The following is a 12,370-nucleotide window of genomic DNA, read 5'->3' on the forward strand; positions in this document are numbered from 1 at the left end:
GATGCTTTGCAGTTTAGAAAAGACAAATGAATCATAGCCTTTAACAAGTTATTTTTATATGGATACTTTTTATAACAGCAATAATGGACGTCACATGGTGACTTACATAATAGCTGTTCACTTTCGCTGATATTTGATCTCCAAGAAATTCAGAGCCGGTTTTACATTACATTACATTTAGTCATTTAGCAGACGCTCTTATCCAGAGCGACTTACAGTAAGTACAGGGACATTCCCCCCGAGGCAAGTAGGGTGAAGTGCCTTGCCCAAGGACACAACGTCATTTTTGCCACGGCCGGGAATCGATCTGGCAACCTTCAGATTACCAGTCCATGGATAGGCCATGGTATGCATACTTTATCCATGCCCTGGGTGAAGTAGTGCACGTGCATAGCCAGTTACTTTTGTAGTGTGTCTCATACATGGGTCAAGTAGAGTGCAAGTATTAATATCCAAGAACCTGTCAGATTAACACATTTATAGGTCACAGAAATGTACAGGCTACAGTAGTTCTTAAGAGTGTTCCATGTTACGGAGGCAACAAACAACAGTAGCCTACAAAATAAATAAAGATCTGGCAATTAAACAAAGGACAGTACAATACCTCTCTTTGATTTTAAGAACAATGACAGGAGAACGAAACGTTGGGTAAGGATGAGACAAAGACATACAGTGGGCATTTCCTTTAGCTAGTTAGACTGGTTCTACAATGTCCGATCATCCTCACATGCGATGCAATCACAAGGTCTCAATAATAAACACTTGCAATGTTTTATTATCCTCTAAAAAACGACCTTTCATTTATAATAATTGTAGTTACCAGAGTAATTAGGCCATGCTGTCCTTAATGTAGGCCTGCAGACATGTGGAACTTTTTCAGAAAAGTACAATATTATTGTTATCTATTTTCTTTTATTCGCTTATTCTTTTTCTAGTGATTGTAAGAGAGTTCACTTTAGCCTAGTCTGAGCAAAAAAGGTGGCGGGAGAAAAGTTGAATTTATGTCTATGGACGTCTCAATTTGATGTCTGAATTGCATTTTTAACACATAGGTAGGCCTAAACGATTCTCGGTTCCTAAGTATTTTAAAACAACAATTTTTGAAATGTGATACAGGAAGACCTGTCTTCAGAGAAACGGTTGGCAGTGACTCAGCAAAGCCTTAAGGCATTGTCATGGGAGGGACTCAATTTTTTTCCAGTCAAACCCTCCTCGAAACACAATATGTCAAACTGTCTTTGTACCATAACGGAAAAAAACATCACATTCCGACCATTTCTCCTCCCTCTTTTTTGCACCCTTATAAAGTGTTAAATACCGGGGTGAGATCCCACAACCGAGCCAAAGCACCCACCGAGGGCATCTCTGTCACACCTGCATCATCTCTACCAAGAGGAGCGTCTCCCTTTTTCACTTGAACTTTCTTCATCAGGAGGCTATTCACTGCAAAACCCACAACAAAAAGGTAAATATCGTGTGGTCAATGTCAAATGTAGCATTTAGCCTAAAGGCCGCTATTTTAATGTAGCTATAGAACTTCTAAAAAATAACATGTTGAACCTACTGTAAGTGTCAGGTTTCTCGAGTTTACAGTACAATGTACTTTAACATTTGACACAAATAATGATTCTTATTTGGTGCTTAACTAATATAAAACTTTAAACAGATAGATTTTGTTCTGTCCCCCATTAGTTTAATTTTACACATTTGCTTTATTTGAATTCCCAATCCTTATCCTTACAAGAGACCTTTTATCTCAAACATCTGCTTTATTGACTTGCATGGTAAAAATAAAAGGTATAACAAATGTAATTAAATTAAAAAAAACCTTTCCCTCCTTATAGAAATGGACAGCAGACTAATTATGATTGTGGCGATGGTGGCAATGGCCTGTCTGTCGATGGGGGCAAAGGCACAGAGCACCACAGCCTCTACGAATGATACATCTGCTACTACAGTATCCATTACGGCCACCGCAACCACGACTGTCCCTGCAACAGCAGGACCCACTACAGCCCTAGTTGTCTCTGCAACAGCAGGACCCACTACAGCCACAGGTGCTACAACCACCGCTGCAGCAGAAGGATCCACTATGACCCCGGGTGCTACAACCACCGCTGCAGCAGGAGGATCCACTATGACCCCGGGTGCTACAACCACCGCTGCAGCAGGAGGATCCACTATGACCCCAGGTGCTACAACCACCGCTGCAGCAGGAGGATCCACTATGACCCCAGGTGCTACAACCACCGCTGCAGCAGGAGGATCCACTATGACCCCAGGTGCTACCACCACCGCTGCAGCAGGAGGATCCACTATGACCCCAGGTGCTACCACCACAGCTGCAGCAGGAGGATCCACTATGACCCCAGGTGCTACCACCACCGCTGCAGCAGGAGGATCCACTATGACCCCAGGTGCTACCACCACAGCTGCAGCAGGAGGATCCACTATGACCCCAGGTGCTACCACCACCGCTGCAGCAGGAGGATCCACTATGACCCCAGGTGCTACAACCACCGCTGCAGCAGGAGGATCCACTATGACCCCAGGTGCTACAACCACCGCTGCAGCAGGAGGATCCACTATGACCCCAGGTGCTACAACCACCACTGCAGCAGGAGGATCCACTATGACCCCAGGTGCTACAACCACCGCTGCAGCAGGAGGATCCACTATGACCCCAGGTGCTACAACCACCGCTGCAACAGGAGGATCCACTACCATCCAAACCACCACTCTGTTCGTCAGTAATAACATTGTTGAGACTTTCACGGTAAGCAAACACATACAAATCCAAACACCCTCACCCTCTCTCGTTTTATCTAACATGCTAAACCCCGTCAGTTATATGGATCGTTCTCATCCAGTGTCTTTCTCTGTCTCTGTCTCTCTCTCTCTCTCTTTGTCTCTCTTTTTCTCCCTCTCTCTCTCCGTGCGTCTACAGTCCAACATCACCAGGGATTCCTGCGGAAAGACCCAGTTTTGTGCTTCCGAGCCATCGACCTGCATTCCCAGCTCCCAGTCCTGTTTCTTCGTGTCTGCGGCCCAGTCCTCAGGCCAGGTCTTCTCTTTCCAGCTGAATGGACCTTCAACCAGCTACATTGCCATGGGACTCGCAACTAGCGCTGCACAGGTAGGCCTATGAGTTGTCTATGTATCGTATGGTTCGCATGTGGGCCATGTTTATGTCGCGCCAGGCCTTTTTTATTTTTTAATTTACTTTTCGAACTAGCCAATACTCTTCTGCCTTTTTCTCCATAGTACTAAAAGCCAACACAGTAGCACTTTCTAGAGAGGGATTCTATACCTTGATAATGTTCTTTTATTTTCTTATTTTATTTATTGTGTGAGCGTGTATATGAAAGTGAGTATTGTTTTAGAGACTGCACAAGTACATTTTGTTGTATGGTTTTACTGCACAATGACAAATAAAGTATAATCTAATTTAAAGTTGAAGTGTAGAAGACCTTTCTAAAAAAAGAATTATGAACAACTTTTGTAGGATTACTGAATAGTTGTCGGCAAAGTAGGTTTGTTGAGCCCTGTTTTTTTTTCCAACATTCCTAACCCTTATGTGGGATGAAATGACAGTGAACATGTTAACTTACAGAAAGAAAACTCATGTTAAAATACACCTCCCTCCTTGTGTTGCAGAGCTTAAACGTCCCCACCTATGTGTGCGCAAACAGCAATGGCACTTTCAAGTTCTTCACCACTTTCCTGAACAACAACGAACTTGTGATGACATCGGTGAGTTGGACCCATCAGAGCCTGCCAGCCAGGTGTAGTAACAAGGAGCTGACTCTGTCGATTGTAGTTTGATGTGACGATTTGGACCTGAGGGCACAGTAATACCAGTTAACAAATTGGACTCTGTCAACACCTGAATGTTGAGTTTGAGGACACATCCTACAACAACCAGTTTAAGCTCCGTGGTGGAACAAAGTCACAAACCAAGAGAGGGTGTTGCACGTCACAATGACACCACCTGTTGTGCCGTTGTCATCCGCACCAGGGCGCAACCAGGTACATGTAGAATACCTCCGTGAGGTTCGTGCGGAGAGTTTCTTAAGCGTGTGGTGATTGTGTCCCCCCCCCCGTAGCTGCCGGTGAACGAAGTGAAGGGCGTCGTGAGAGGGAAGCTGCTCCAGTGTGCCTTCACGGCCTCTCTCCCCAGGGCCAGCGGGGTCTCCTCCAAGTCCCCTGACACCAGCTTTATCGTCTCCATGTCGGAGGGAACCCTTACTGAGGGTGAGACGCTGAACACGCACACGCACGGACACGCATACAGGCGTGTGCGCTCACGTACACGCTCACGTGCGCTCTCCTTGGTCCTTCACACACACACTCTCACACATTGTGCGCGGATGTGTGTGTGTGAAGGAGGACTTGTACAGCCGTGTCCAGTAGATATCCTCTGTTCTAACGTCCCGTCTCCTCGCAGGCATGCTGAACACCCCCACCGCCCGGCTGCGGAGCACTGAGGCAGTCGACCTGAGCAACCCCAACAGCACCATCACCAACAGCCTCACCGCCACCACCACCGCCCCCGCCACCACCGCCAGCCACGGCATCACGCTGCAGCGCTCCCTCTCCCAAGGTACTGGATGGAGGGATAGATAGATAGATATAGTAGACAGACAGTCAGAGAGACAGACAGACAGACACAAAGTTGTGAATATGGACACAGGTAACACGGTAAACTAATGCTCACATTTTTTTTTCTGTCTCTCTCTCTCCCTCTGTCTCTCTCGCTCTCTCTCTCCCTCTCTCTCTCTCTCTCTCTCTCCAGCTCTGTTGATCCTGTTGGGTGTGCTTGGTCTGACCATGCTGTGAGATGAGTCTGGATGTGAGGACCTGGAGGAACTCAGGATGCCAACAGCCATTCGATTCTATTGAGCCTTCCTATGGATTCTATTCTGACCCTTCCAATCCTTTTAGATGATTTTACTCAACAGAAGTTGTAGGAAATAAGTATTTCATTCCGGGCACTATTTGAAGAGCAATCACTGACGGCTTTGCTCTGATTGAAGTGATCTGATGATTTTTGTAATTTGAATGTTTGATTCTACCCAATGATACAAAAATACTTATTTTATTTCCCTGTGTACTATTTATTTTGTTCTCCCATTTGTTGTAGCTCTGAAAAAGACTCTCAATGAACAACAGGGTTCATATTCAGGTAGCTGTATGTGTGTGAGAGAGAGAGACAGTCAGGTAGTCCCGGAGTTGAAGTATACTTCCAAAAGAAGCTTGAAGAGAGCAAATGAGTGTGTTAGAGTGTGTGTGTGTGTGTTGGTCTGTGTGTCATGTCAGAATACTGAATGTGTGATAGATTTAATTGAAATAGAACACTCAAACATATCTTATTTTAGTGTACGGGTGAGTCTGTAGACTTAGTCTACAGTTGACAAATACAATCATGTTTATCTACAGTTTATGCTTCCCTGTTTTATTTGTTAGCTCGAATGTGTCTTTATGAGAGCAATAGGAGTACCCATACACCACTGGATGGTGATGGTCATGTAATTGCATGACAAATAAGTTACATGCAATTTTTTAAATGTTCTTTATTATGAAAATGTTATTCAATAAACACAATTTATAGTCCTGCACTATCTTTGTAAATGAATTCATTTTTGAGGTGGGAGAAAAAGGATAAAAACAATTTGTTATTGTTTTTGTTGTTGTTTTTGTTGTTGTTTTTGTTGTTGTTGAAAAAGTCAATTAAGAACACAGGATATGATGCGTAGAAGAAGCTAAGAGGAACAGAGAAGAAGGAGGAACAGTAAAGAAGACCACAGAGTACAGATTGTATAAGAAGGATTTTCAAAAACTGTAGAAATGTAACAGAAACGGTATACACAGGTAACATTTTCTCCAGTTGTTGCCATGGCCCAGTATCTGGACATGACTGCTTGTTTTTTTTCAAGGCAGTTTATTCTTTTACGCTTTTTAAAAAAGATTTTAACTTTGATTGGTTAGTGACAACATTTACAAACATAGTGTAGGGGACCCTTTGATTGGCAATTTATTTTATTTTTTTACCAAAAACTAGTAAAAATTTGAGAATATTGAAATGTGAAACATATTCTGCAAATGTAAAACACGTTCCACAAATGTAAAATCGTTTTCACACATGTAGTAAATCGCACTGGACACCCGTAATGTAGCAATGTAGGTTCTATGTGCTGTACCTGGACTGTTAAAGGGGTGACAAGGGAGTTTTCTTTTCTAAACTGCAAAGCATCAGTGTAGTAGAAACAGTTTGCATGTAATAACATTGGGATCAATTTGTTAGTTCAAAAAATTAAAGGTGCGAATTTTGTTGAATATATCAGATACAGGCTAAAGTTTCTCTGATATTATCCCATGCTCTAATTCCTTTAGCTAGTTGTGTTTTACTACAGTAAAGTCACTGGGTTTACTAGAATATAGACCGCAATAAAATAATAAAAATGTCTAGATTTAAATTTGCTAGATTCATTTTTGTGGTCGTGCAGAATAATTGTATCGTATGCATTATAGGTGTGTGATTGTGATGTGTAAACTTTGCATGCAGGTGGAATTAACTCTTCTGTTGATTATAACCACCAGTTTCTAGTGTTGGTAGGCAGGGTGTTGGTTTCTAGTGTTGGTAGGGCGAGGCAAACAGGGCCAGTTTGGAGTCTACCCTGTCTCACAAGCCTGATTTTTTGAACATTTACATGTAGTCATTTAGCAGACGCTCTTATCCAGAGCGACTTACAGTAAGTAGAGGGACATTCCCCCCGAGGCAAGTAGGGTGAAGTGCCTTGCCCAAGGACACAACGTCATTTGGCACGGCGGGGAATCTATCCGTTAACCTACTGATTACTAGCCCGACTCCCTCACCGCTCAGCCATCTAACTCCCCTGACTCCCTCTGAACTGACAAATTGATCCCAATGTTATTCCATGCAAACAGTTTCTACTACACTGAGGCTTTGCAGTTTAGAAAAGACAAATGAATTATAGCCTTTAACAAGTTATTTTGATATGGATACTTTTTATAACAGCAATAATGGAACCGTCACATGGTGACTTAATTAGATTGCCAATGAGGTAGGCTACATGTCTGTCCCATCATATAGTGAATTACCTTGTGGGGCCTCTGCAACGGCCAGAGCTGAGACAGACGAGTGTTGGTAGCTGTGTTGGTCTGATTCCGTAACCCACACCTCCCCGTCCACTAGAGACCCCAAAAAGACTTAAAGTCTGTGTAACATTACAATCTGCATGTATGCGCTCGGGTTTCGTCGTTTGACGTTTTTGGAATAGGCCTAACGAAACAGCGTAGGCGTAATTGTACTACGAAAATAGACGTCATCAGATTAATCATTCATCTGGACCAGTTAAACGGACACTTCACACTTAATGGTGCTACCATATCTTAAATGTGCTTAGAATTTGTCTTAAATTATGTTAAATATGCTTTACATTAATGAAGCAATAAGTGAATAAAGAGATTCCGAGTCAGTGGTGCGCTTCAGCCTAAAGACGCTCCTACAACTCCCTGTCACCCCTTAAACAGTCCGGGTACAGAACATAGAACCTCCATTGCTACATCACGGGTGTCCAGTGCGATTTATGATTTAGCGATGTGTGAAAACGATTTTAGATTGGTGGAACGTGTTTTAAATTTGCAGAATGTGTTTCACATTTGCGGAACCAGTTTTACATTTGTGGATCACGTTTTACATTTGTGGGAGCATCATACGCATTCGCAATACTTTTGGCCCCGTTTCGACGATAGAGTTAGGTTTCGACTCTAGCGTGAAATTGGGGCCAAAAGTCACGTGCGCCAAATTGGTGACAAAAGTCACATGATTTAAGTTCAGCTTTTTAATGACCTATTTGCAAAGCTTTATGGCACCAATTGTACGCAATCCCCTTGAAAATGTCTTGCAAATATGTAGTTAGAAAAAAACTCACAGGCAAATCAAAATGTGATGGTTTGTGGACAGTTAATCACGTCTTTGTGGATCTTGATTTACATTTGTGGAAAGAAATTTGCATTTGCGAAACACGTTTTACATTTGTGGAACAGGTTTTAAATATGCGGAACACGATTTGTGGATTGTCCTATACGCATTTGCAATGCTTTTGGCCACGTTGTGAGCCCATAACCTGTCTTCAGAGAAAGGTTAGGCTAGGTGACTCAGCAAGGCATTGTCATGGGATAATAGGAGGGGCACAATAATTTTTCCTGTCAAACCCTCCCCGAAACACAAGATGTCGAACTGTCTTTGTACCATTGTAGAAAAAACGTCTGACGTTCCTCACCATCCTCCACCACATTCCGACCATTTCTCCTCCCTATTTTTTGCACCCTTATAAAGTGTTAAATACCGGGGTGAGATCCCACAACCGAGCCAAAGCACCCACCGAGAGCATCTTAGTCACGCGCACCTGCATCATCTCTACCAAGAGGAGCGTCTCCCTTTTTCACTTGAACTTTCTTCATCAGGAGGCTATTTACTGCAAAACCCACAACAAAAAGGTAAATATTGCGTGGTCCATGTAAAATGTAGCATTTAGCCTTAAGGCCGCTATTTTAATATTGCTATAGAACTTCGAAAGAGAAAATCTTGAACCTACTGTAAGTGTCAGGTTTTTCGAGTTTACACTTAAATGTACTTTACCATTTTACACGAATAATGATTCTTATTGGGTGCTTAACTAATATAAAACATCAAACAGATAGATTTTGTTCTGTCCCCCATTAGTTTCATTTGACATATTTGCTTCCTTTGAATTTCTTAATCCTTGTCTCCCTACAAGAGGCCTTTTATCTCAAACATCTGCTCTGTTGACTTGCATGGTAAAAATAAAAAAAAACTTTTCCCTCCTTATAGAAATGGACAGCAGACTATTGGTTGTGGCAATGGTGGCAGTGGCCTGTCTTTTGCTGGGGGCAAAGGCACAGAACACCACAGCCACTATGAATGCCTCAACTGCTCTAACAGCAGGACCCACTACAGCCCCAAGTGCCACTGCAACAGCAGGACCCACTACAGCCCCAGGTGCCCCTACAACCCTAGTTGTCTCTGCAACACCAGAAGCCCCTACAGCCCTAGTTGTCTCTGCAACAGCAGCACCCACTACAGCCCCAGGTGCCCCTGCAACAGGAGGATCCACTACCATCCAAACCACCACTGTGTTTGTCAGTAATAACACTGTTGAGACTTTCACGGTAAGCATACATATACAAATACAAGCACCCTCACCCTCTCTCATTTTCTCAAACATGCTAAAACCCGTCAGTTACATGGATCGTTCTCATCCAGTGTCTCTCTTTTTCTCCCTCTTTCTCTCTCCATGCGTCTACAGTCCAACATCACCAGGGATCCCTGCGGAAAGACCCAGTTTTGTGCTTCCGAGCCATCGACCTGCATTCCCAGCTCCCAGTCCTGTTTCTTCGTGTCTGCGGCCCAGTCCTCAGGCCAGGTCTTCTCTTTCCAGCTGAATGGACCTTCAACCAGCTACATTGCCATGGGACTCGCAACTAGCGCTGCACAGGTAGGCCTATGAGTTGTCTATGTATCGTATGGTTCGCATGTGGGCCATGTTTATGTCGCGCCAGGCCTTTTTTATTTTTTCATTTACTTTTCGAACTAGCCAATACTCTTCTGCCTTTTTCTCCATAGTACTAAAAGCCAACACAGTAGCACTTTCTAGAGAGGGATTCTATACCTTGATAATGTTCTTTTATTTTCTTATTTTTATTGTGTTTATTGTTCTTATTTTATTTATTGTGTGAGCGTGTATATGAAAGTGAGTATTGTTTTAGAGACTGCACAAGTACATTTTGTTGTATGGTTTTACTGCACAATGACAAATAAAGTATAATCTAATTTAAAGTTGAAGTGTAGAAGACCTTTCTAAAAAAAGAATTATGAACAACTTTTGTAGGATTACTGAATAGTTGTCGGCAAAGTAGGTTTGTTGAGCCCTGTTTTTTTTTCCAACATTCCTAACCCTTATGTGGGATGAAATGACAGTGAACATGTTAACTTACAGAAAGAAAACTCATGTTAAAATACACCTCCCTCCTTGTGTTGCAGAGCTTAAACGTCCCCACCTATGTGTGCGCAAACAGCAATGGCACTTTCAAGTTCTTCACCACTTTCCTGAACAACAACGAACTTGTGATGACATCGGTGAGTTGGACCCATCAGAGCCTGCCAGCCAGGTGTAGTAACAAGGAGCTGACTCTGTCGATTGTAGTTTGATGTGACGATTTGGACCTGAGGGCACAGCAATACCAGTTAACAAATTGGACTCTGTCAACACCTGAATGTTGAGTTTGAGGACACATCCTACAACAACCAGTTTAAGCTCCGTGGTGGAACAAAGTCACAAACCAAGAGAGGGTGTTGCACGTCACAATGACACCACCTGTTGTGCCGTTGTCATCCGCACCAGGGCGCAACCAGGTACATGTAGAATACCTCCGTGAGGTTCGTGCGGAGAGTTTCTTAAGCGTGTGGTGATTGTGTCCCCCCCCCGTAGCTGCCGGTGAACGAAGTGAAGGGCGTCGTGAGAGGGAAGCTGCTCCAGTGTGCCTTCACGGCCTCTCTCCCCAGGGCCAGCGGGGTCTCCTCCAAGTCCCCTGACACCAGCTTTATCGTCTCCATGTCGGAGGGAACCCTTACTGAGGGTGAGACGCTGAACACGCACACGCACGGACACGCATACAGGCGTGTGCGCTCACGTACACGCTCACGTGCGCTCTCCTTGGTCCTTCACACACACACTCTCACACATTGTGCGCGGATGTGTGTGTGTGAAGGAGGACTTGTACAGCCGTGTCCAGTAGATATCCTCTGTTCTAACGTCCCGTCTCCTCGCAGGCATGCTGAACACCCCCACCGCCCGGCTGCGGAGCACTGAGGCAGTCGACCTGAGCAACCCCAACAGCACCATCACCAACAGCCTCACCGCCACCACCACCGCCCCCGCCACCACCGCCAGCCACGGCATCACGCTGCAGCGCTCCCTCTCCCAAGGTACTGGATGGAGGGATAGATAAATAGATATAGTAGACAGACAGTCAGAGAGACAGACAGACAGACAGACACAAAGTTGTGAATATGGACACAGGTAACACAATAAACTAATGCCCACATTTTCTCTCTCTCTCTCTCTTTCTCTCTCTCTCTCTCTCTCTCTCTCTCTCTCTCTCTCTCTCTCTCTCTCTCTCTCTCTCTCTCTCTCTCTCTCCAGCTCTGTTGATCCTGTTGGGTGTGCTTGGTCTGGCCATGCTGTAAGATGAATCTGGATGTGACGACCTGGAGGAACTCAGGATGTCAACAGCCATTCGATTCTATTGAGCCATCCTATGGATTCTATTCTACCCTTCCAATCCTTTTAGATGATTTTACTCAACATAAGTTGTAAGAAATATGTTTTTCATGCCGGGCACTGTTTGAAGAGCAGTTACTGACGGCTTTGCTCTGATTGAAGTGATCTGATGATTTTTTGTAATTTGAATGTTTGATTCTACCTATTGATTCAAGCAAAACTACTTGAAAAATGACTTATTTTATTTCCCTGTGTACTATTTATTTTGTTCTCCCATTTGTTGTAGCTCTGAAAAAGACTCTCAATGAACAGCAGGGTTCATATTCAGGTAGTTGTATGTGTTTGTCAGGGAGAGAAAGTCAGGGAACCCCGGTGTTCTGCCCCTGGCAAGCATAGACAAGCGCCATCTAGTGGCCATTATATAATGTCACCTTTTTCCGTTGGTCATTTGCAGAAGCTACAGCTGGCTCGATTGTTGTTTATTGATTATTGTTTCCACGGTAATTTCTTTGTAATTTCCATTAATTACCAAGTAATTAATTTCCAAGCAATGTCTATTAATTTAATTTTCATACTCAGTCATTTCCAATATTTTTCTGATTATCTGATGTATATGTACCTATGTCCATTCTTGTATTATTTTCAGTTTTACTCTGTTTCATTAAAAAACCTGGAGCTTGGAAGCTAAATCCTGACTTTGCGTCTTTATGAAAGGAGTTACGGTGCGTTTCCACTACAACGGAGCGGAGCGGAGCGGCGCGGAGCGTCGGCTTCCTATCCATTTTCAGTGAAACCGGGCGTTTATTGAATGTTCTTCAATAAACACAAATTATAGTCCTGCACTATCTTTCTAAATGAATTTACTTGTGGGGTGGGAGAAAAAGGATTAAAATAAATATTTGTTTAATTATTATTTTTTCCATTAAGAACACAGGATATGATGCGTAGAGGAAGCTAAGAGGAAGAAGGAGGAACAGTAAAGAAGACCCCAGAGTACACATTTTACAAGAAGGATTTTTCAAAAGCTGGTCAAATGTAACATA

At 43.5% G+C, this 12,370-nt stretch overlaps 2 protein-coding genes across 2 annotated transcripts; both read left to right on the forward strand.

Moving 5' to 3' along the window:
- Nucleotides 1-2,092: 2,092 nt before the first annotated feature.
- LOC124489059 (nucleoporin NSP1-like) lies at nt 2,093-6,298 on the forward strand. The gene is made up of 6 exons (XM_047051688.1): nt 2,093-2,776; nt 2,948-3,136; nt 3,658-3,753; nt 4,107-4,254; nt 4,448-4,603; nt 4,796-6,298. The coding sequence occupies exons 1-6, from the start codon at nt 2,093-2,095 to the stop codon at nt 4,837-4,839; spliced, it is 1,317 nt and encodes a 438-aa protein (XP_046907644.1). The 3' UTR covers nt 4,840-6,298.
- Nucleotides 6,299-8,331: 2,033 nt separating this feature from the next.
- Nucleotides 8,332-12,016, forward strand: LOC124489090 (mucin-5AC-like). Its single transcript, XM_047051738.1, has 7 exons — nt 8,332-8,523; nt 8,879-9,216; nt 9,354-9,542; nt 10,088-10,183; nt 10,536-10,683; nt 10,877-11,032; nt 11,250-12,016. The coding sequence occupies exons 2-7, from the start codon at nt 8,881-8,883 to the stop codon at nt 11,291-11,293; spliced, it is 969 nt and encodes a 322-aa protein (XP_046907694.1). The 5' UTR covers nt 8,332-8,523; nt 8,879-8,880; the 3' UTR covers nt 11,294-12,016.
- The last annotated feature ends 354 nt before the right edge of the window (nt 12,017-12,370 follow it).

Source organism: Hypomesus transpacificus, unplaced genomic scaffold, assembly GCF_021917145.1.
Source record: "Hypomesus transpacificus isolate Combined female unplaced genomic scaffold, fHypTra1 scaffold_170, whole genome shotgun sequence".
In the NCBI taxonomy this organism is placed as follows: Eukaryota; Metazoa; Chordata; class Actinopteri; order Osmeriformes; family Osmeridae; genus Hypomesus; species Hypomesus transpacificus.